Source organism: Carcharodon carcharias, chromosome 1, assembly GCF_017639515.1.
Source record: "Carcharodon carcharias isolate sCarCar2 chromosome 1, sCarCar2.pri, whole genome shotgun sequence".
In the NCBI taxonomy this organism is placed as follows: Eukaryota; Metazoa; Chordata; class Chondrichthyes; order Lamniformes; family Lamnidae; genus Carcharodon; species Carcharodon carcharias.
The window spans coordinates 4238485-4261996 of NC_054467.1; the positions used below are offsets into that span (position 1 = coordinate 4238485).

Sequence of the window (23512 nt, forward strand, 5' to 3'; positions counted from 1 at the left end):
GGAGATGAGATATTAGCCAGGACTGGGAGGTGGGATATTAGCCAGGACTGGGAAGTAGGATATTAGCAAAGACTGAGAGATGGGATATTAATGGACTGGGGAGTGAGATTTTACCCAGGACTGGGACTTAGGATCTTAGACAAGGCTGAGAGGTGGGATATTAGCCAGGACTGAGTGGTGGGATATTAATTAACTGGGAGGTGGGATTTTAGACAGGGCTGGGAGCTGGGATATTTGCCAGGACTAGGAGGTGTGATATTAGCGAACTGGGAGGAGGGACATTAGCCAAGAATGGGAGATGGGATCTTAGACAGGACTGGGAGGTGGGACATTAGCCAGGACTGGGAGGTGGGATATTATTGGACTGGGAGGTGGGATATTAGCCAGGACTGGGAGGTGGGATATTATTGGACTGGGAGGTGGGACAGTAGCTAGGACTGGGAGGTGTGATATTAGACAGGATTGAGAGGTGTGATATTAGACAGGATTGAGAGGTGTGATATTAGACAGGATTGAGAGGTGGGATATTAGACAGGACTAGGAGGTGGGACATTAAACAAGAATGGGAGGTGGGATTTTAGCCAGGAATGAGAGGTGGGATATTAGCCAGGATTTGGAGATGCGATATTAGTGGACTGGGAGGTGGGATATTAACCAGGACTGGAAGGTGGGATGTAAATGGACTGGGAGGTGGGAGATTAGCCAGGACTGAGAGGTGGGATATTAGCTAGGATGGGGAGGTGGAATATTAGCCAGGACTGAGAGGTGGGATATTAGTGGACTGGGAGGTGGGGTATTAGACAGGACTGGGAGGTGGGATATTAGACAGGACTCAAGGTCGGATATTAGACAGGACTGAATGTGGGATATTAGCCAGGACTGGGAGGTGAGATATTTGACAGAACTGGAAGTTGGGATATTAGCCAGGACTGGGAGGTGGAATATTACCAGGGCTGGGGGGTTGGTTATTAGACAGGACTTGGAGCTGGTTTATTAGCCAGGACTGGTAGGTGAGATATTAGCCAGGACTAGGAGGTGGGATGTTATACAGGACTGGGAGGTGGATTATTAGCCAGGACTGGGAGATGGGATATTAGTCGACTAGGCGGTGGGATATTAACAAGGACTGAGAGGTGGGATATTAATGGACTGGTAGGTGGGATTTGAGACAGATCTGGGAGCTGGGATATTAGCCAGGACTAGGAGGTGGGATATTAGCGAACTGGGAGGTGGGACATTAGCCAAGAATGGGAGATGGGATCTTAGACAGGACTGGGAGGTGGGATATTAGCCAGGATTGAGAGGTGGGATATTAGCTAAGACTGGGAGGTGGGATATTAGTGGACTAGGAGGTGGGATATTAACCAGTACTGGGAGGTGGGTTGTAAGTGGAATGAGAGCTGGGATATTAGCCTGGACTGGAAGTTGGGATATTAGCCAGGTCTGGGAGGTGGAATAGTACCAGGGCTGGGGGGTTGGTTATTAGACAGGACTTGGAGCTGGTTTATTAGCCAGGACTGGTAGGTGAGATATTAGCCAGGACTAGGAGGTGGGATGTTAGCCAGGACTGGGAGATGGGATATTAGCCAGTACTGGGAGGTGGGACATTAGCCAGGACTGGGAGGTGGGACATTAGCCAGGACTGGGAGGTGGAATATTAGCCAGGATTGAGAGGTGTGATATTAATGGACTGGGAGGTGGGCTATTAGCTAGGACTGGGAGGTGGAATATTAGCCAGGACTGACAGGTGGACATTAGCCAGGACTGGGAGGTGGGTTATTAGTGGACTGGGAGGTGGGATATTAGCCTGGACTGTGAGGTGGGGTATTAGACGGAACTGGGATGTGGGTTATTAGGCAGGACTGAAGGTGGGATATTAGACAGGACTGAAGGTAGGATATTTGCCAGGACTGGGAGGTGAGATATTAGACAGGTTTGAGAGGTGGAAAATTAGCCAGGACTGGGATGTGGGATATTAGCCGGGACTGGGAGGTGGAATATTAGCCAGGACTGGGAGGTGGAATATTAGCCAGGACTGGGAGGTGGAATATTAGCCAGGACTGGGAGGTGGAATATTAGCTAGGACTATGAAATGTGATATTAGTGGACTGGGAGGTGGAATTTTAGTCAAGGCTGGGAGTTGGGATATTAACCAGGACTGGGAGGTGGGATATTTGCCAGGACTGGGAGGTGGAATATTAGCCAGGGCTGGGGGGTTGGTTATTAGACAGGACTTGGAGCTGGATTATTAGCCAGGACTGTGAGGTGAGATATTAGCCAGGACTAGGAGGTGGGATCTTAGACAGGACTGGGAGGTGGATTATTAGCCAGGACTGGGAGATGGGATATTAGTCGACTGGGCGGTGGGATTTTAGACAGGGATGGGAGGTGGGATATTAGCCAGGACTAGGAGGTGGGATATTTGCGAACTGGCAGGTGGGACATTAGCCAAGAATGGGAGATGGGATATTAGACAGGACTGGGAGGTGGGATATTAGCCAGGACTGGGAGGTGGGATATTAGTGGACTGGGAGGTGGGATATTAGTGGACTGGGAGGTGGGATTTTAACCAGGACTGGGAGGTGGGTTGTAAGTGGACTGAGAGCTGGGATATTAGCCAGGACTGGGAGGGAGATATTAGACAGGTCTGAAGGTGCGATATTAGCCAGGACTGGGAGGTGGGATATTAACCAGGACTGGGAGGTGGGATATTAGCATGGACTGGGAGGTGGGATATTTGCCAGGACTGGGAGGTGGAATATTAGCCAGGGCTGGGGGGTTGGTTATTAGACAGGACTTGGAGCTGGTTTATTAGCCAGGACAGTGAGGTGAGATATTAGCCAGGACTAGGAGGTGGGATCTTAGACAGGACTGGGAGGTGGATTATTAGCCAGGACTGGGAGATGGGATATTAGTCGACTGGGTGGTGGGATATTAACAAGGACTGAGAGGTGGGATATTAATTGACTGGGAGGTGGGATATTAACAAGGACTGAGAGGTGGGATATTAATTGACTGGGCGGTGGGATTTTAGACAGGGATGGGAGGTGGGATATTAGCCAGGACTAGGAAGTGGGATATTTGCGAACTGGGAGGTGGGATATTAGACAGGACTGGGAGGTGGGATATTAGACAGGACTGGGAGGTGGGATATTAGTGGACTGGGAGGTGGGATATTAGCCAGGACTGGGAGGTGGGATATTAGCCGGGACTGGGAGATCGAATATTTGACAGGACTGGGAGATGGGATATTAGCCAGGACTGCGAGGTGGAATATTAGCTAGGACTATGAGATGTGATATTAGTGGACTGGGAGGTGGAATTTTAGTCAAGGCTGGGAGGTGGCATATTAGACAGGACTGGGAGGTGGGGTAATAGACAGAACTGGGAGGTGGGATATTAACCAGGACTGGGATGTGGGATATTTGCCAGGACTGGGAGGTGGGATATTAGACAGCACTGAAGATGGGATATTAGACAGGACTGGGAGGTGGAATATTAGACAGGACTGGGAGGTGGGATCTTGGCCAGGTTTGAGAGGTGGAAAATTAGCCAGGACTGGGACGTGGGATATTAGTGGACTGTGAGGTGGGATATTAGACAGGACTGGGAGGTGGGACATTAGCCTGAAATGAGAGGTGGGATATTAGCCAGGATTCGGAGATGGGATATTAGACAGGACTGGGAGGTGGGATATTAGCCAGGACTAGGAGGTGGGATATTAGACAGGTCTGAAGGTGGGATATTAGACAGGACTGGGAGGTGGGATATTAGCCAGGACTGAAGGTGGGATATTAGATTGCACTGAAGGTGTGATATTAGAAAGGACTGAAGGTGCGATATTGGCCAGGACTGGGAGGTGGGATATTAGACAGGACTGGGAGGTGGGATATTAGTGGACGGGGAGGTGGACATTAGCCAGGACTGGGAGGTGGGATATTAGACAGGTCTGAAGGTGGGATATTAGACAGGACTGAATGTGAGATATTAGACAGGACTGAATGTGGGATATTAGCCAGGACTGGGAGTTGGGATATTAGCCAGGGCTGGGGGGTTGGTTATTAGACAGGACTTGGAGCTGGTTTATTAGCCAGGACTGAAGGTGGGATATTAGATTGCACTGAAGGTGTGATATTAGAAAGGACTGAAGGTGCGATATTAGCCAGGACTGGGAGGTGGGATATTTGCCAGGACTGGGAGGTGGAATATTACCAGGGCTGGGGGGTTGGTTATTAGACAGGACTTGGAGCTGGTTTATTAGCCAGGACTGTGAGGTGAGATATTAGCCAGGACTAGGATGTGGGATCTTAGCCAGGACTGGGAGGTGGATTATTAGCCAGGACTGGGAGATTGGATATTAGTCGATTGGGCGGTGGGATATTAACAAGGACTGAGAGGTGGGATATTAATTGACTGGGAGGTGGTATTTTAGACAGGGATGGGAGGTGGGATATTAGCCAGGACTAGGAGGTGGGATATTTGCGAACTGGGAGGTGGCACATTAGCTAAGAATGGGAGATGGGATCTTAGACAGGACTGGGAGGTGGGATATTAGACAGGACTGGGAGGTGGGATATTAGTGGACTGGGTGGTGGGATTTTAACCAGGACTGGGAGGTGGGTTGTAAGTGGACTGAGAGCTGGGATATTAGCCAGGACTGGGAGGTGGGATATTAGCCGGGACTGGGAGATCGAATATTTGACAGGACTGGGAGGTGGGATATTAGACAGGACTGAGAGATGGGATATTAGCCAGGACTGGGAGGTGGGATATTAGACAGGACTGGGAGATGGGATATTAGCCAGGACTGGGAGGTGGGATATTAGCCGGGACTGAGAAATGGGATATTAGCCAGGACTGGGAGGTGGGATGTTAGACTAGACTGCGAGGTGGAATATTAGCTAGGACTATGAGATGGGATATTAGTGGACTGGGAGGTGGAATTTTAGTCAAGGCTGGGAGGTAGGATATTAGCCAGGACTGGGAGGTGGAATATTAGTGAACTGGGAGGTGGGACATTAGCCAAGAATGGGAGATGGGATATTAGACAGGACTGGGAGGTGGGACATTAGTGGACTGGCAGACGGGATATTAGTGGACTGGGAGGTGGGATATTAACCAGGACTGGGAGGTGGGATATTAGTAGACTGGGAGGTGGGATATTAGCCAAGACTTGGAGGCATGATATTAGACAGGACTGGGAGTTGGGATATTAGCCAGGACTGGGAGGTGGGATTTTAGTAGACTGGGAGGTGGGATATTAGCCAAGACTTGGAGGCATGATATTAGACAGGACTGGGAGTTGGGATATTAGCCAGGACTGGGAGGTGGGATATTAGACAGGACTGGGAGGTGGGATATTAACCAGGACTGGGAGGTGGGATATTAGACAGGACTGGGATGTGGGATATTTGCCAGGACTGGGAGATGGAATATTAGCCAGGACTGGGAGGTGGGATATTAGCCAGGACTGGGAGGTGGGATGTTAGACAGGACTGGGAGGTGGGATATTAGCCAGGACTGGGAGGTGGGATGTTAGACAGGACTGGGAGGTGGATATTAGCCAGGACTGGGAGGTGGAATATTAGCCAGGTTTGAGAGATGGAACATTAGCCAGGACTGGGAGGTGGGATATTAGCCAGGATTGGGAGGTGGGATATTAGCCAAGAATTGGAGATGGGCTATTAGATGGGACTGGGAGGTGGGATATTAGCCAGGACTGGGAGGGAGATATTAGACAGGACTGGGAGGTGGAATATTAGCCAGGACTGGGAGATGGGATATTAGCCAGGACTGGGAGGTGGGATATTAGTGGACTGGGAGGTGGGATATTAGTGGACTGGGAGGTGGGATATTAACCAGGACTGGGCGGTGGAATATTAGACAGGACTGGGAGGTGGGATATTAGCCAGGACTGGGAGGTGGGATATTAACCAGGACTGGGCGGTGGGATATTAGACAGGACTGGGAGGTGGGATATTAACCAGGACTAGGCGGTGGGATATTAGACAGGACTGGGAGGTGGGATATTAGCCAGGACTATGCGCTTTGTACTGGTGTTGATTTCAGTGTTCTACTGATGGTATCCACATTGATGTGTTGGGGACAGTATCCAAGTGTTTTGTGTGACTGTTCTCTGCCCACACAGGGGAGCCTTATTCTGTTGAAGAGTACAGAAGGGTGTGCCCAGCACCATGGAGTGTACGTGCACTGGATCCCCAGCCGGTGCCTGATAGCTTCCAGATAATGTTGACACTGAGCTCTTGGAATCAAAGGATCATTCTCCGCCATTTCCGCCAACTCCAGCATGATGCTACCACCAAACACATCTTCCCTTCCCCCCACCCTAATGACATTCCATAGGGATTGTTCCCTCTGGGACACCCTGGTCCACTCCTCCATCATCCCCTACACCTCAACCCCCTCCCACGGCACCTTCCCATGCAACTGCCGAAGGTACAACACCTGCCCCTTTACTTCCCCTCTCCTCACCGTCCAAGGACCCAAACATTCCTTTCAAGTGAAGCAGCATTTCACTTGCACTTCCCTCAATTTAGTCTACTGCATTCGCTGCTCCCAATACGGTTTCCTCTACATTGGAGAGACCAAACGCAGACTGGGTGACCGCTTTGCAGAACACCTTCAGTCTGTCCGCAAGCATGACCCAGACCTCCCTGTCGCTTGCCATTTCAACACTCCACCCTGCTCTCATGCCCACATGTCCGTCCTTGGCCTGCTGCAATGTTCCATTAAATCTCAACGCAAACTGGAGGAACAGCACCTCATCTTCCAATTAGACACTTTACAGCCTTTTGGACTGAATATTGAGTTCAACAATTTCAGATGATGAACTCTCTCCTCCATCCCCACCCCCTTTCTGATTCCCCTTTTTCCAATAATTTATCATTTTTTAAAATATATTATTGTTCTTTTCCCACCTATTTTTAAATTTATTTCAATCTATTGTTTTATCTCCACCTTTTAGCCTATTTCGATTCCTTCCCCCCACCCCACCCCCACTAGGGCTATCTGTCACTAGCTTGTCCTGCTTTCTACCCTTAATGTCCCCATTAGCACATTCCTTAGATAATATCACCACCGTCAACACCCCTTTGTCCTTTTGTCTGTGACATCTTTGGCAATCTCTTCTTTGCCTCCACCTATCACTGGCCCTCTACCCAGCTCTACCTGTCCCACCCCCTTCTACCAGCTTATATTTCACCTCATTTCTCTATTTCCTTAGTTCTGATGAAGAGTCATACGGACTCGAAACGTTAACTGTATTCCTCTCCGCAGATGCTGTCAGACCTACTGAGTTTTTGTTTTTGTCTTGGCATCTCTAGATATGGTCCCGATGACAAAGTTGACAGAAGACTGTCAAGGAGCTCAATTTCACTCACACAGCTTGAAAGGCTTGGAATCTACTTAGAAACCTTGGAGCTGCTTCACTTGCTGAACACTAATCTGCCAAAATATCAACAAATATTGTTGTTTCCAGGCTGTGCTGCAAATCAAAGGTCACCTCAACTAAAGAGACTTGTCATAAAGTTTGGAAGGAACTCTTCAAGACCATCCCATCATAATCTCCCACTTTTCTGCTTTCTTCTCCCTACACCAGAGCTGACATTGACACAGGCCTTTCCTGCACTGAAGTAAGGAAACAGCAGGAATTGATGGCATCGATCCTGAATTCCTGAACAATTTGAGACTTAATGGATGTGGCTGGTTGGTTTCCATGCAACTGGTGTCCTTCCATCAACCTACACAGTGGCTAAAGTTGTCACCATCCTCAAGCGGGGGAATCGTGCAGCTGACCCAGCTCGTTATTGGCCCATATCTCTGCTGTGTCCCTCTTACAAACGGTTTGAGTGTTTCCTCATGACCAGGCTCCTTCCAGTGACAGAACCCAACTTCCCTCCAGAACAAGTTAGTTTTGGATCTGGTAGGAACTGTGTTCACCAAGTACTCGTAATGACCACCCACACTGAGTCTGGTTACCAACACATGCTCAAGACAAGGGCAACCAAGTATCTCTTACTGACAGGACCCAGTACTACCGAATGAGACTATTTGAGCTAACCTACCTAATCCACTAAGGGTTCAGCGCACTGATAAAATACGAATGGGGAAGGGAATTAAACTTAGGGAAGTGAATATAAGCAAATCTCCTGGACTTCTACTAATCGGAGAGATGTGGGGATTTTTTTTTTTTTAACACAGTGCGTTGTTGTGATCTGGAAGACGCTGCCTGAAAGGGCGGAGGAAGCAGATTCAATCGGAACTTTCAAAAGGTCGTTGGAGAAATAATTGGAAAGGAAAATTTGCAGAGCTCTGAAGGAAGGTCATACGGACTCAAAACGTTAACTCTGTTTCTCTCTCCACAGATGCTGCCAGACCTGCTGAGATTTTCCAGCATTTCTTGCTTTTGTTTCAGATTTCCAGCATCCACAGTATTTTGCTTTTATATTAAGATTGCAGTACTATGGACAAAGAGCAGGGGGAGACGGATTAATTGGATTACTCTTTCAATGAGCCAGCATAGGCACAATGGGCTAAATGGCCTCCTGTGCATGTGTATATGAAAAATATAAAGTCCCTTTTTTTAAGAATTACATTTTTAAATCAAAATAAATGTTTGTCAGTTCAAAAGACTGAAACTGATGCAATTCTAGTGAACCAATTGTTAAGGGAGGTGTCAAGATTTAGGGATAATTAGCAAAGATGTGTGAAACTGGAATAAAACAAAAGCTAAAATCAATGGTATAAATAGATTCAAGACATGTTTATGAAGATTGGATTGAGGAACAGTAATAAGTTCAGGCTGATCACACAGAACAAATGATACCAACTGATGTCATTTCACATGGACAATTAGTATGTTGAGAGGCTTGGTCTGCATGTCAGCATTTGCCAGTCTCATCTCAATTTACTTGATTCCTGTGAGTAAAAAGAAAAACATTTCTATCGTGCCTTTTATGACTTCAGAATGTCCCAAAATTTCTTACAGGCAATTAAGTAGAACACAAGAATTTGGAGCAGGAGGAGGCCATTCAGCCCCTCAAGCCTGCTCCACCATTCAATAAGATCATGGCTGATCCGGTGTGGTCTCAACTTCACTTTCCTGTCTGCCCCCCCCCCCACCAATAACCCTTGATTCTCTTGTATTTTTGAAATGTAGTCACTGTTCTAACATCAGAAGCACGGCAGCCAATTCGTGAACAGTAAGCTCCCTATAAACTGCAATGTGATGATGGCCAAATATTCCTTTTTTTTAAGATGTTGGCTGAAAGGTAAGTAATGTTCAGGACTCTCCTGAAAAAGTGCGATGGGATCTTTTACACCCACCTTAGAGAGCAGACAGGGCGTTATTAGACATTTTATCCGACAGAATCGCTCCCTCAGGGATCAAGTTTCAAACAAGATTCTGCGCTTGAGTCTCTGAGGTGGGACTTGAGCCCACAACCTTCTGTGTCAGAGACAAGAGCGCTACTCACTGAGTCACTCTGACAACTGTTAGGGACTCCAACCACTGCAGGTGGGAATTCTCATGAGAACCAGGATGGCCATTTTTGGTATGCCATGGCAAAAACAGTTCCATTTGCAGCAGGCCTCAGATTGGAATAATGTTAAGGGGAATGGGGGAATGAATGACAATGGAGGATAGATGTAAGGAGAAAATGGATGACACTGGCAGGGACCAGGAACAAGGAAATGAATAATTAAGAAAGCACTCATGTATTAATGCTTTCTCCTCCTCCATCCCCTACAGTGCAAATGCTTGATATTAAGTTACAAACCTGTGCAAACACTTGTTTACAGAGACTTCTGATCAGGATCAATTTTCCACCACTTCATCCACCACTTCATCCACCACTTCACCCCACTATTGGTGTCTTCGGCTGCCTGGGTCCTAAGCTCTGGAGTTCTCTAAATCTCTCCAACTCCCTACCTCTCTCTCCTCTTTTAAAATGCTCCTTCAACACCTACTATTTCTTTGACCAAGTGTTTGACTGTGTGTCCCTCATATTTTTATGTGACTCCATAACTGTTTTGGAATGTTCCACTACATTAAAGGTGCTATATTAATGCAGTTTGTAATGCTACAAAAGCGAAAATTGCTGGAAAAGCTCAGCAGGTCTGACAGCATCTGTGGAGAGAAAGATAAGAGTTAACGTTTCGAGTCCCTATGACTTCTGCAGAGCTGCTAGTTTTCTTTGTTGGGTTATAAAAATAAAAAAAGTCCTTTTTGTTAGCCTCGCCCTGTTCGAAATACTCTTGTTATCTCTCAGGCTGGCAAACTGCTCCCCATACCCAACCAGCCTCACCATTCAATGGGCAAGGATTAGGGGGCGGGTTGAAGGGGTCAACACTGATTGGCTGCAGCTGGTTAAAGAGCCGAACCAATCGCCAAGCCACTTTAGTTTTATCTCAGGGCAGCCAGCAAATGGGGCGGGGCTCTGTGAGGGGGCGGGGCCTATGGAGCAGATGGCGCCGTGATTGGTCAGTCACATGTATCCATCCCACTGTGTCCTCTTGTATGTTGCAGCGGATTGAGAAGACGGGAGAGGTAAAGGCAGAGGGAGAGAGACAAAACACACACCCAGACAGGGACAGGGACAGAGGTAAAGGCAGGGACAAGAGAGAGAGAGACAAACAAAACACACACCCAGACAGGGACAGGGACAGAGGTAAAGGCAGGGACAAGAGAGAGAGAGACAAACAAAACACATACCCAGACAGGGACAGGGACAGGGACACAGACACAGACAGAGGTAAAGGCAGGGACAAGAGAGAGACAAACAAAACACACACCCAGACAGGGACAGGGACAGGGACACAGACACAGACAGAGGTAAAGGCAGGGACAAGAGAGAGAGAGACAAACAAAACACATACCCAGACAGGGACAGGGACACAGACACAGACAGAGGTAAAGGCAGGGACAAGAGAGAGAGAGACAAACAAAACACACACCCAGACAGGGACAGGGACAGGGACACAGACACAGACAGAGGTAAAGGCAGGGACAAGAGAGAGAGAGACAAGCAAAACACACACCCAGACAGGGACAGGGACACAGACACAGACAGAGGTAAAGACAGGGACAAGAGAGAGAGAGACAAACAAAACACACACCCAGACAGGGACAGGGACACAGACACAGAGGTAAAGACAGGGACAAGAGAGAGAGAGACAAACAAAACACACACACAGACAGGGACAGGGGCAGGGACGCAGACACAGGTAAAGCCAGGTTCAGAGAGAGAGAGAAACAGAGGAGGGCATACGATAGAGAGGCAAAGACATAGACATAGACAGAGAAGACAGAGGCAAGGACACAGAGTGAAAGAGATCAAGACAGAGGAACAGAGAGTGAGGGAGGAAAAGGCAGGGACACAGAGAGAGAGACGAACGGAGGCAGAGACAGGGGCAAATAGGTAAAGATAAAGGGAGACAGACAGAGAGAGCAGCTGAGAAACAGAATCAGGGGCACGGGTACAGAGAGAGTAGAGGGACTGGGGAACACAGAGAGAGTCAGGGGCACAATGTGTCCCAGTGGTTGTTAAGCAGCCGCTTTCAGCGCGGTATTCGGCTGACTCTTGCCCTGTGTCTATCTGCAGGATGGTAGCAAGCTGCTCCAATAATAAAAGCCCTGACTGTGTTTCCGAGCTATGGGATGGTGAGTGTGAGCGGCCGGCGGCCCTGGGCAATGCTGCGGGTGAGTAAAACGTCAGTTCACTCCCGGAATTCAAGCAGCGCTGGGGTTTACGTCCTTCCTTATATTCTAATCTGCGAGAGGGATCTTTAACTGGTGTTGGGAAGAACGAGAGGAATCCAGCTTCTCATTCACTTTCTCACCTTCCTGTTTTTAACTGGAGTTATTATCGCTAAACTTACATTTTGCACCCGCGTACTGTTAGAATATAAACTGAGAAATGTTTGCTGTTCGTGTGTAGTGGCTCTTTATTAAATTGCTTGTTGCCTTTAATGCAGAAACAACATGATGAAACTAGTTTGTGTTTTTCTTGTTAAAGTTAACTTCCCCTTTCAGGAACAATTCTCAATGTCCTGAGTACCATTCGCCATTCTATCTCCTCCCCCTATAAACATGTTCACAGTGAGAGGAGCAACATTGGAAGTTGCATGCGCCTGTGTTCAACACCGAGCTACACAATAGCTTCATTGTTGAGGCGATATTTTATTACATTGACCTTTATTTTGAGATTCTCTATGCAGCTGCCTCTATGTTTTTTGTATTTTGTTTCGCAACTTTGTGAAGGCTCCAGTACATTTCATGAACCGTGTGCTGAGGTCGGCTCTCTCCGGGGCTTGATACAAATATTCGTGCCGAACAGTCACTTTTACACAAAGACAAAAAAAATGCTGGAAAAGCTCCGCAGATCTGACAGCATCTGTGGAGAGAAAGGCAGAGTCCGTATGACTCTTCTTCAGTCATTTTTGAGAGTGCTGACATTTGGCTGTGCTGAAGTGTCCCTCAGGGTTTCAGTCTTGTCCTTCAGGGTTTCAGTCTTGTCCCTCAGGGTTTCAGTCTTGTTCTTCAGGGTTTCAGTCTTGTCCCTCAGGGTTTCAGTCTTGTTCCTCAGGGGTTCAGTCTTGTTCTTCAGGGTTTCAGTCTTGTCCCTCAGGGTTTCAGTCTTGTCCCTCAGGGTTCAGTCTTGTCCCTCAGGGTTCAGTCTTGTTCTTCAGGGTTTCAGTCTTGTCCCTCAGGGTTTCAGTCTTGTTCCTCAGGGGTTCAGTCTTGTTCTTCAGGGTTTCAGTCTTGTCCCTCAGGGTTTCAGTCTTGTCCCTGGCGCACACAGCGACGTGAGGAGTAAACTCAGCCCAGATTTCTGTCTGGACTCACCAACACAATAAACTCATTGGCACCATCCTCACTTAAATCAGTCAGCAGGATCTTAAAGGGGTCACTGGAGCAGTGATGTTGTTGGGACTACAATGTGCAGGGTTACGGGGGGGTGGGGGTGTGGGTGGGGGGTTGGAAGGCAGGAGATGGGCACTAAGTTAAAATGCTCAGAGAGCCTTGCAGACACGATGGGCCGAATGGCCTCCTTCTACACCGTGATGATTCTGCCATTCTGTGACTGGGCCATGTTGGGGATAGTGTATAGGGAGCTTCAATCTCCCAGTAACTGTACTTGACATGGGATTGCTTGATATAAAGAGGAAAGTCAGAAGAAGGCTGAGAGGAGACTTGATCGAGGTATTTAAGATCCTGAGGGGTATGGACAGGGTAAATAGTGAGAAACTGTTGCCACTCACAAGAACATCAAGAACTAGAGGGCACAGATTCAAAATAATTGGCAAAAGGAGTAAAAGTGATGTGAGGAAAAGCTTTTTTCACCCAGAGGGTGGTTGGAGTCTGGAACAAACTTCCTGAGAGGGCAGTGGAGGCAGGTTCGATCGAGGTGTTCAGAAGGGAATTGGATTGCTACCTGGAAAGAGAGAATGTGCAAGGTTACGGGGATAAGGCAGGAAAGTGGGACTGGGTGGAATGTTCTTTCAGAGAGCCAGTGTAGACTCGATGGGCTGAATGGCCTTCTTCTGCACTGTAAAGACATTGTGATTGTGAAAGACTTGCGCTGTTCTTGAACGCAGGACATCCAAAAGTGCTTTACACCCTATGAATTATTTTTGAAGTGTCACCACTGTTGTAATGTAGTAAACACAGCAACCAATTTGCATACAGCAAGATCCCACAAACAAATTAAATATTGTCATGTGTTTTTTAGAATTGGCTAAGGCAATAATATTGGCCAGGACACTGGGGAGAACTCTGCTACTCTTCTGTGAATAGTGCCCTGGAATCTCACATCTACTGAAGAGGCCTCAGTTTGACATTTTATTTGAAAGATGGCAGCTTGGACATTGCAGTATTCCATCAGGCAGTGCAATGCCCCCTCAGTACTGCCTCTCAGAATGTGCAGTGTTCCCTCAGACAGTGCGACGCTCTCTCAGACAGTGTGACCCTCCCTCAGTACTGCCCCTTGGACAATGCGATGTTCCCTTGGACAGTGCAACGCTCCCTCGGTACCTGTGATTGCACAGTGCTGTTCTGAACTGTTGGCCTAGATTATGTTGGGTATCAACTTTCTACCTCTCACTGTCGCTGGTGAATCTGTAGGTGGGTAAAGGGACATGATCTTCTGCTTTCAGCTTGTGTCAGCCTTGGTTCAGTGGGTAGCACACTCGCTTCTGAATCAGAAGATTGTGGGTTCAAGTCTCACTCCAGAAACACTTGAACATAAAAACCCAGGCTATCATTTGGTGTTATCTTTTGAGTGAGGTGTTAAATGAGGCCCCATTTGTCCTCTCAGGTGGACATAAAAGATTCCATGACACTATTTTGAAGAAGAGCAGGGGAGTTCTCCCCGGTGTCCTGGCCAATATTTATCCTTCAAACAACATCAATAAAACAGATTACGGCCATTATCACATTGCTGTTTGTGGGATCTTGCTGTGTGCAAATTGGCTGCTACGTTTCCCACATTACAACAGTGACTACACTTTAAAAATACTTTATTGGCTGTAAAGCGCTTTGAGATGTCCTGAGGTTGTGAAAGATGCTATAGAAATGCAAGTCTTTCTTACTGGTGTCACACCTACTTGGGTCCTACTGGACCACTTATGGGTGGTGCATACTAAAGACATGCAAATGAGCCAGTGGTTTGTGCTACTTGTGATGTGTGAATGCTGGATACAGGATCCATTTGGTCCAGTGATTGGCACAAAACTCAAGGCTGGTGCCTGAGTTGAGCCAGAGGGCCCAAGGCCTTATCTTATTAACCAATTGCCACAGCCAGTCTTTGCCCTCCTGCTGGTTTGGTCAAGAAACTTGATTGCCAATGGGTGTGAGAGGGCTGAAAATAAATACCCCAGGGTAAATCATGGGCAAATGAAGAGTGTGAAGGCCATGGAAAGCTGAGATGACAGATGCTGCAAACATATCACTTACCCCATCCCTCAGCTTGAGGAAAGGGCTTGCGAATAAGTGAATGAAATCAGTAAGGCCAAGCTGCAGCTGGTTAGTCTTTTGGTGGGGGTGGGGGTGGAGTGAGGTGGGGGTGTGGGGGGTGGAGTGAGGTGGGGGTGTGGGGGGTGGAGTGAGGTGGGGGTGTGGGGGGTGGAGTGAGGTGGGGGTGTGGGGGGTGGAGTGAGGTGGGGGTGTGGGGGGTGGAGTGAGGTGGGGGGGTGGGGGTGTGGAGTGAGGTGGGGGGTGGAGTGAGGTGGGGGTGTGGGGGGTGGAGTGAGGTGGGGGTTGGGGGGGTGGAGTGAGGTGGGGGTGGGGGTTGGGGGGGTGGAGTGAGGTGGGGGGGTGGGGGTGTGGAGTGAGGTGGGGGTGTGGGGGGTGGAGTGAGGTGGGGGTTGGGGGGGTGGAGTGAGGTGGGGGTGTGGGGGGTGGAGTGAGGTGGGGGGGTGGGGGTGTGGAGTGAGGTGGGGGGTGGAGTGAGGTGGGGGTGTGGGGGGTGGAGTGAGGTGGGGGTTGGGGGGGTGGAGTGAGGTGGGGGTGGGGGTTGGGGGGGTGGAGTGAGGTGGGGGTCAGGGGGTTGGAGTGAGATGTGGGTCGGGGGGGTGGAGTGAGGTGTGGGTCGGGGGGTGGAGTGGGGTGGGGGTGGGGGGGGTGGAGTGAGGTGGGGGTCGGTGGGGGTGGAATGAGGTGTGATTGGTGGGGTGGAGTGAGGTGTGGTTGGTGAGGTGGAGTGAGATGTGGGTCGGTGGGGTGGAGTGAGGTGGGGGTGAGGGGTGAAGTGAGGTGGGTTTGGGGGGGTGAAGTGAGGTGGGGTTTGGGGGTGTGGAGTGAGGTGGGGGTGGGGGTCGGAGTGGAGTGAGGTGGGGGTTGGGGGTGGAGTGAGGTGTGGTTGGGGGGTGGAGTGAGGTGTGGTTGGTGGGGTGGAGTGAGGTGGGGGTGAGGGGTGAAGTGAGGTGGGTTTGGGGGGGTGAAGTGAGGTGGGGTTTGGGGGTGTGGAGTGAGTTGGGGGTGGGGGTTGGGGTGGAGTGAGGTGGGGGTTGGGGGTGGAGTGAGGTGTGGTTGGGGGGTGGAGTGAGGTGTGGTTGGGGGGTGGAGTGAGGTGGGGGTCAGGGGTGGAGTGAGGTGGGGGTTGGGGGGGGTGGAGTGAGGTGGGGGTTGGGGGTGGAGTGAGGTGGGGGTCAGGGGGTTGGAGTGAGATGTGGGTCGGGGGGGTGGAGTGAGGTGTGGGTCGGGGGGTGGAGTGGGGTGGGGGTGGGGGGGTGGAGTGAGGTGGGGGTCGGTGGGGGTGGAATGAGGTGTGATTGGGGGGGTGGAGTGAGGTGTGGTTGCTGGGGTGGAGTGAGGTGTGGTTGGTGGGGTGGAGTGAGGTGTGGTTGGGGGGTGGAGTGAGGTGGGGGTCAGGGGTGGAGTGAGGTGGGGGTTGGGGGGGTGGAGTGAGGTGGGGGTTGGGGGTGGAGTGAGGTGGGCGTCAGGGGGTTGGAGTGAGATGTGGGTCAGGGGGGTGGAGTGAGGTGTGGGTCGGGGGGTGGAGTGGGGTGGGGGTGGGGGGGTGGTGTGAGGTGGGGGTCGGTGGGGGTGGAATGAGGTGTGATTGGGGGGGTGGAGTGAGGTGTGGTTGCTGGGGTGGAGTGAGGTGTGGTTGGTGGGGTGGAGTGAGGTGTGGTTGGTGGGGTGGAGTGAGGTGGGGGTGAGGGGTGAAGTGAGGTGGGGGTCGGGGAGTGGAGTGAGGTGGGTTTGGGGGTGTGGAGTGAGGTGGGGGTTGGGGGGGTGGAGTGAGGTGGGGGTTGGGGGGGTGGAGTGAGGTGGGGGTGGGCGTCGGGGGTGGAGTGAGGTGGGGGTTGGGGGTGGAGTGAGGTGTGGTGGGGGGGTGGAGTGAGGTGGGGGTCAGGGGTGGAGTGAGGTGGGGGTGGGGGTCAGGGGTGGAATGAGGTGGGGGTCGGGGGTGGAGTGAGGTGGGGGTCGGGGGTGGAGTGAGGTGGGGGTCGGGGGTGGAGTGAGGTGGGGGTGGAGTGAGGTGGGGGTCGGGGGTGGAGTGAGGTGGGGGTCGGTGGTGGAGTGAGGTGGGGTTTGGGGGGGTGGAGTGAGGTGGGGTTTGGGGGGGTGGAGTGAGGTGGGGTGTGGAGTGAGGTGGGGGTGGGGGTCGGGGGTGGAGTGAGGTGGGGGTTGGGGGTGGAGTGAGGTGTGGTTGGGGGGGTGGAGTGAGGTGGGGGTCAGGGGTGGAGTGAGGTGGGGGTTGGGGGGATGGAGTGAGGTGGGGGTGGGGGTTGGGGGTGGAGTGAGGTGGGGGTCAGGGGGTTGGAGTGAGATGTGGGTCGGGGGGGTGGAGTGAGGTGTGGGTCGGGGGGTGGAGTGGGGTGGGGGTGGGGGGGTGTGGAGTGAGGTGGGGGTCGGTGGGGGTGGAATGAGGTGTGATTGGGGGGGTGGAGTGAGGTGTGGTTGGTGGGGTGGAGTGAGGTGTGGTTGGTGGGGTGGAGTGAGGTGGGGGTCGGGGAGTGGAGTGAGGTGGGGGTGGGGGGTGAAGTGAGGTGGGGGTTGGGGGGGTGGAGGGGTGGGGGTTGGGGGGTGGAGTGAGGTGTGGTTGGGGGGTGGAGTGAGGTGGGGATGGGGGTGTAGTGAGATGGGGATGGGGGTGTAGTGAGGTGGGGGTTGGGGGTGTGGAGTGAGGTGGAGGTTGGGGGTGTGGAGTGAGGTGGGGGTTGGGGGTGTGGAGTGAGGTGTGGTTGGGGGTGTGGAGTGAGGTGGGGGTTGGGGGTGTGGAGTGAGGTGTGGTTGGGGGGTGGAGTGAGGTGGGGATGGGGGTGTAGTGAGATGGGGATGGGGGTGTAGTGAGGTGGGGGTTGGGGGTGTGGAGTGAGGTGGGGGTTGGGGGTGTGGAGTGAGGTGTGGTTGGGGGTGTGGAGTGAGGTGGAGGTTGGGGGTGTGGAGTGAGGTGGGGGTTGGGGGTGTGGAGTGAGGTGTGGTTGGGGGTGTGGAGTGAGGTGGGGGTTGGGGGGGTGGAGGGGTGGGGGTTGGGGGGTGGAGTGAGGTGTGGTTGGGGGGGTGGAGTGAGGTGGGGATGGGGGTGTAGTGAGATGGGGATGGGGGTGTAGTGAGGTGGGGGTTGGGGGTGTGGAGTGAGGTGGGGGTTGGGGTGTAGTGAGATGGGGATGGGGGTGTAGTGAGGTGGGGGTTGGGGGTGTGGAGTGAGGTGGGGGTTGGGGGTGTGGAGTGAGGTGTGGTTGGGGGTGTGGAGTGAGGTGGAGGTTGGGGGTGTGGAGTGAGGTGGGGGTTGGGGGTGTGGAGTGAGGTGTGGTTGGGGGTGTGGAGTGAGGTGGGGGTTGGGGGGGTGGAGGGGTGGGGGTTGGGGGGTGGAGTGAGGTGTGGTTGGGGGGGTGGAGTGAGGTGGGGATGGGGGTGTAGTGAGATGGGGATGGGGGTGTAGTGAGGTGGGGGTTGGGGGTGTGGAGTGAGGTGGGGGTTGGGGGTGTGGAGTGAGGTGGAGGTGTGGAGTGAGGTGGGGGTTGGGGGTGTGGAGTGAGGTGGGGGTTGGGGGTGTGGAGTGAGGTGTGGTTGGGGGTGTGGAGTGAGGTGTGGTTGGGGGGGTGGAGTGAGGTGTGGTTGGGGGGGTGGAGTGAGGTGGGGGTTGGGGGGGTGGAGTGAGGTAGGGGTCGGGGGGTTGGAGTGAGGTGGGGGTGGGGTTTGGGGGGTGGAGTGAGGTGGGTTTGGGGGGGTGGAGTGAGGTGGGGGTTGGGGGTTGGAGTGAGGTGGGGGTTGGGGGGGTGGAGTGAGGTGGGGGTTGGGGGGGTGGAGTGAGGTAGGGGTCGGGGGGTTGGAGTGAGGTGGGGGTGGGGTTTGGGGGGTGGAGTGAGGTGGGTTTGGGGGGGTGGAGTGAGGTGGGGGTGGGGGGTGGAGTGAGGTGGGGGTTGGGGGTGGAGTGAGGTGTGGTGGGGGGGTGGAGTGAGGTGGGGGTCAGGGGTGGAGTGAGGTGGGGGTGGGGATGGGTGTCGGGGGTGGAATGAGGTGGGGGTCAGGGGTGGAGTGAGGTGGGGGTTGGGGGGGTGGAGTGAGGTGGGGGTTGGGGGGGTGGAGTGAGGTGGGGGTGGGGTCGGGGGTGGAGTGAGGTGGGGGTTGGGGGTGGAGTGAGGTGTGGTGGGGGGGTGGAGTGAGGTGGGGGTCAGGGGTGGAGTGAGGTGGGGGTGGGGATGGGTGTCGGGGGTGGAATGAGGTGGGGGTCAGGGGTGGAGTGAGGTGGGGGTCGGGGGGGTGGAGTGAGGTGGGGGTTGGGGGGTGGAGTGAGGTGGGGGTTGGGGGTGGAGTGAGGTGGGGGTGGGGGTCGGGGGTGGAGTGAGGTGGAGTTTGGGTGGTGGAGTGAGGTGGGGTTTGGGGGGGTGGAGTGAGGTGGGGTTTGGGGGTGTGGAGTGAGGTGGGGGTGGGGGTCGGGGTGGAGTGAGGTGGGGGTCGGGGGGGTGGAGTGAGGTGAGGGTCAGGGGGGGTGGAGTGAGGTGGGGGTTGGGGGGGTGGAGTGAGGTGGGGGTTGGAGGGTTGGACTGAGGTGGGGGTTGGGGGGTTGGAGTGAGGTGGGGGCCGGGGGGGGTGGAGTGAGGTGAGGGTCGGGGGGGGGTGGAGTGAGGTGAGGGTCGGGGGGGGGGTGGAGTGAGGTGAGGGTCGGGGGGGGGTGGAGTGAGGTGAGGGTCGGGGGGGGTGGAGTGAGGTGGGGGTCGGGGGGGTGGAGTGAGGTGGGGGTCGGGGTGGAGTGAGGTGGTGGTCGGGGTGGAGTGAGGTGGGGGTCGGGTGGGGGTGGAGTGAGGTGGGGGTCGGGGGGGTGGAGTGAGGTGGGGGTCGGTGGGGTTGGAGTGAGGTGGGGGTTGGGGGGGTGGAGTGAGGTGGGGGTTGGGGGGTTGGAGTGAGGTGGGGGCCGGGGGGGGGTGGAGTGAGGTGGGGGTCGGTGGGGTTGGAGTGAGGTGGGGGTCGGTGGGGTTGGAGTGAGGTGGGGGTTGGAGGGTTGGAGTGAGGTGGGGGTTGGGGGGTTGGAGTGAGGTGGGGGTCGGGGGGGGGGTGGAGTGAGGTGAGGGTCGGGGGGGGTGGAGTGAGGTGAGGGTCGGGGGGGTGGAGTGAGGTGGGGGTCGGGGGGGGTGGAGTGAGGTGGTGGTCGGGCTGGAGTGAGGTGGGGGTCGGGGTGGAGTGAGGTGGGGGTCGGGGTGGAGTGAGGTGGGGGTCGGGGTGGAGTGAGGTGGTGGTCGGGGTGGAGTGAGGTGGGGGTCGGGTGGGGGTGGAGTGAGGTGGGGGTCGGGGGGGTGGAGTGAGGTGGGGGTCGGGGTGGAGTGAGGTGGGGGTTGGGGGGGTGGAGTGAGGTGGGGGTTGGGGGGTTGGAGTGAGGTGGGGGCTGGGGGGGGTGGAGTGAGGTGGGGGTCGGTGGGGTTGGAGTGAGGTGGGGGTCGGTGGGGTTGGAGTGAGGTGGGGGTTGGAGGGTTGGAGTGAGGTGGGGGTTGGGGGGTTGGAGTGAGGTGGGGGTTGGGGGGTTGGAGTGAGGTGGGGATCGGAGGGGGGTGGAGTGAGATGGGGCTGGGTTCAGCGGGGATGTAGTTTCTAGTTTCCTGGTTTTCCAAACATTCTCTAATTGCCAGTTTTCTGGAACACACTTGTGCCTTCCCGAGTATGTTCCCACTGATACAGGCAGGAGTGGTGTGGCCTTGGCCAACACTGGAGCTTTCACAATATAAATTGATGCTGCTGATATTGATACGCTGCAGTAGAACTGGAATCAGAGCTGAACCTCATTCTGTCTGTCCATACAGGGGCTGGGAGGGGGAGGACAGAAGAAAAGGATGAAAACAAGGGGATCAGGGTTTACCAGGGTTTGCATTCTACTGAATCATAGAATCATCCAGGAGGCTATTCAGCCCATCATGCCTATGCTGGCTTTTTGAAGGATCCAATTATCCCATCCCCCTGCTCTTTCCCCTGAGCCCTGCAAAATCTTTCCCTTTCATGTATGTCAACCAATTCTCTTTTTAAAGTTATTATTGGATTTTCTTCCACCATTCTTTCAGGCAGCGCATCCCAGATAATCACAACTCGCCGTGTAGACACTTTCCCTTACTCCTTCATTGGTTCTTATTCCAATGATCACCACCAATTTCTCAAGGGGAATTAAGGATGGTCAATAAATGCTGGCCCAGCCAGTGACACCCACATCCCATGAATGAATTTTTAAAAAAAATCTGTGTCCTTTTGGTTCCTGACCTTCCTGCCAGTGTTTCTGCTGAAGCTCAGCTAATTCTGCACAAATCATCGCTTTAAAATGCAGATGGACGGTGATTTCTGGATAACTCGGTTACTGACCAAGCCTTTATAGGTTCTATTTTAATTGTAGTCTAAACTTTTACATTTTGTTTTTTCTTCCTTAGGTACCAATTATTGGGATCATGAGGTGGCTGCAAACAATGTAAATGAAGAAGAGCAAACGTGTCTGTACCTGACCAAGCTCTTTGAGAACTCTCTATCCAGAGCCAAGAAGACTAAGCTGAACTGCTCTGAGGTTTTAGTTCCTGAAAGGTTGATCAGGAAGATAGCCAGGGACGTACTCTGCCTGTCTTCCAGCGAACCCTGTGGTCTGCGTGGGTCGATCATCTACATCAACATGGAGATTGAGAACATGTGTAAAAAGTTGGACCGGATTGTTTACGATTCCAGTGTTGTTCCAACTTTTGAATTGACATTAATATTCAAACAGGATGGGAACTCCTGGCCAAGTCTCCGAGATTTCTTTTTCATCGGTACCTGTTTTACACCTGGGTTCAGGCAAGCACTGAAACTCAGTCCTGGGTTTTGCCTGATAAAGAAGAAACTGTACTCCTCTTCAGCTCGGACAGTTATCGAGTGCTAAAAATAAACCCAAACTGGCACTAAGTGCTCTTTATGATGGGTTTAACTCATTCTCCTGCCAGCACTTCACTATCGCATAATGCTCTTGATTTGACCCATCTTCAGTATGCCTGTAAAAACCCATTATCTACTAAGTAATGTGACTCCTTTCAGTGTGACCTTGATATCTGTTATTATACATGCCTTGCTTGTTGAGAAGTTGTATTGATATAGCACCTTTCATTTCCTCCATGTCCCAAAGAACTTGTCAGCCAATGGCATTTGATGTTACCTTTGCAGGTAATATGGCAATGAAATCATACAATCAGACAATTCTTGAGATGAATAACTCAAATCTGTGATGGGTGGGTGGATGAGAGAGGAAGAATGAATATTGACTTTGGTGGATTAATGTTGGTCTGTCCTAAGTCATTCATCTATCACTGAAACAATGAGAGAACTCCTTGCTCACTGTGGGATTACTAAGGCTACTGGCACAGGTAGAAAGATGCATGGTTTAATATCCCTTCCAAAAAACCATGTACCGCTAACAATGCTGCCGGCTTGCATTGGTACTGAACTGAAGTTAACAGTTTAGATTGAGCCAAATGGGGTTTGAACCAAATCGGGAAGAGTTACATGCTGAGCCAAGCTGGCAGTAGATTGCCTAGGTAGCTGATTGGAACAAAACTATTGATCCAACCATGTCTGCATTGAGGATGTGAGCAGCAATTGGCTGGAGTCCCCAATCTTAAGGTCAAGTACGCTTCCAACTATTCTAATTACTAGAAATTTCATTTGACTTTTTGGAAAGTTTTCAAGTCTCTCCTCTGTAAATAGGCTGCTCTTCTTTAATGAGCAGTAATGGAGTTTATATGTTCAGAAGTGAAACAAGCTGCTTTACTAACTGCAGAAAACTTTCTCGAGTTTTAGATGGGGGTGGCTGTGGGGTGGAGGGTTACATGACAAATCTAAGTCTTTGGTGTCCCAAGCTTGACAAGCTGGGTAGACACTAAAAATGACTTGCACACTAGGTTTTGGGTTAAGTAATGTGGGGACGGTGGGGGTAGGGGTGGGGAGAGTGGGGGTTGCAAATCTCAATCTCATGTTTGCCTTTTGCACTTTCGTTAGGTAAGTTTGCACTTTTTTTGTCGATGTTGCACTACTGTTGTGGGTGTTCATAGTTTTGTTTGCCAGTGCTCTCTAAGCTGCTGCTTTGGTCATGTAGTGGATTCAAAGAAGGATTACTCATTATGGTCTGATCTAAGGGTTTAATCTTTACCCTGCGCATTAAGTTAATGCAATAAGCATCAAAAAGAAATGTTCCTTTTAAAGAAAACTTGTAAATTTTTTGGACAATAAAATGATTTTTATAACCTGATGTCTTTCAATTCCATAGATTTTTTTAAAAAAATCAATGCTGCAAACTATTTGAAGTAGCCTTGAACAGCCATACAAAACTGTAGGTCACAAAAAGGGGTCAAACATTGACTGGGTTCAAAGCAGCAATGCAATGAAATGGAGTTTAGTGAAGATAAGCAAAGTTGGAAGGCAACCTCTCGAAATAGAAGGAACACTTCAATCTGGTTTTAATGTTCCTTTTAATAATCCTGCAGAAGCCTCCTGGAACCCCAGGATTTGACATGCTAGATTGGCTGAGGAATCTTACCATGTTCAAAC

The 23512-nt window shown here is 51.9% G+C and overlaps 1 protein-coding gene across 3 annotated transcripts; it reads left to right on the top strand.

Moving 5' to 3' along the window:
- The first annotated feature begins 7850 nt into the window (after positions 1 to 7850).
- Positions 7851 to 23213, top strand: LOC121279864 (DNA damage-inducible transcript 4-like protein). Of its 3 annotated transcripts, none has more exons than XM_041191353.1 (3): positions 7851 to 7926; positions 11622 to 11719; positions 21376 to 23213. In XM_041191353.1, the coding sequence occupies exons 2-3, from the start codon at positions 11623 to 11625 to the stop codon at positions 21852 to 21854; spliced, it is 576 nt and encodes a 191-aa protein (XP_041047287.1). In that variant the 5' UTR covers positions 7851 to 7926; position 11622; the 3' UTR covers positions 21855 to 23213. The 3 variants fall into 3 exon arrangements, with proteins under 3 accessions (XP_041047287.1, XP_041047279.1, XP_041047296.1); XM_041191345.1 differs by lacking the exon at positions 7851 to 7926 and adding an exon at positions 10473 to 10567; XM_041191362.1 differs by lacking the exon at positions 7851 to 7926 and adding an exon at positions 10615 to 10622.
- The last annotated feature ends 299 nt before the right edge of the window (positions 23214 to 23512 follow it).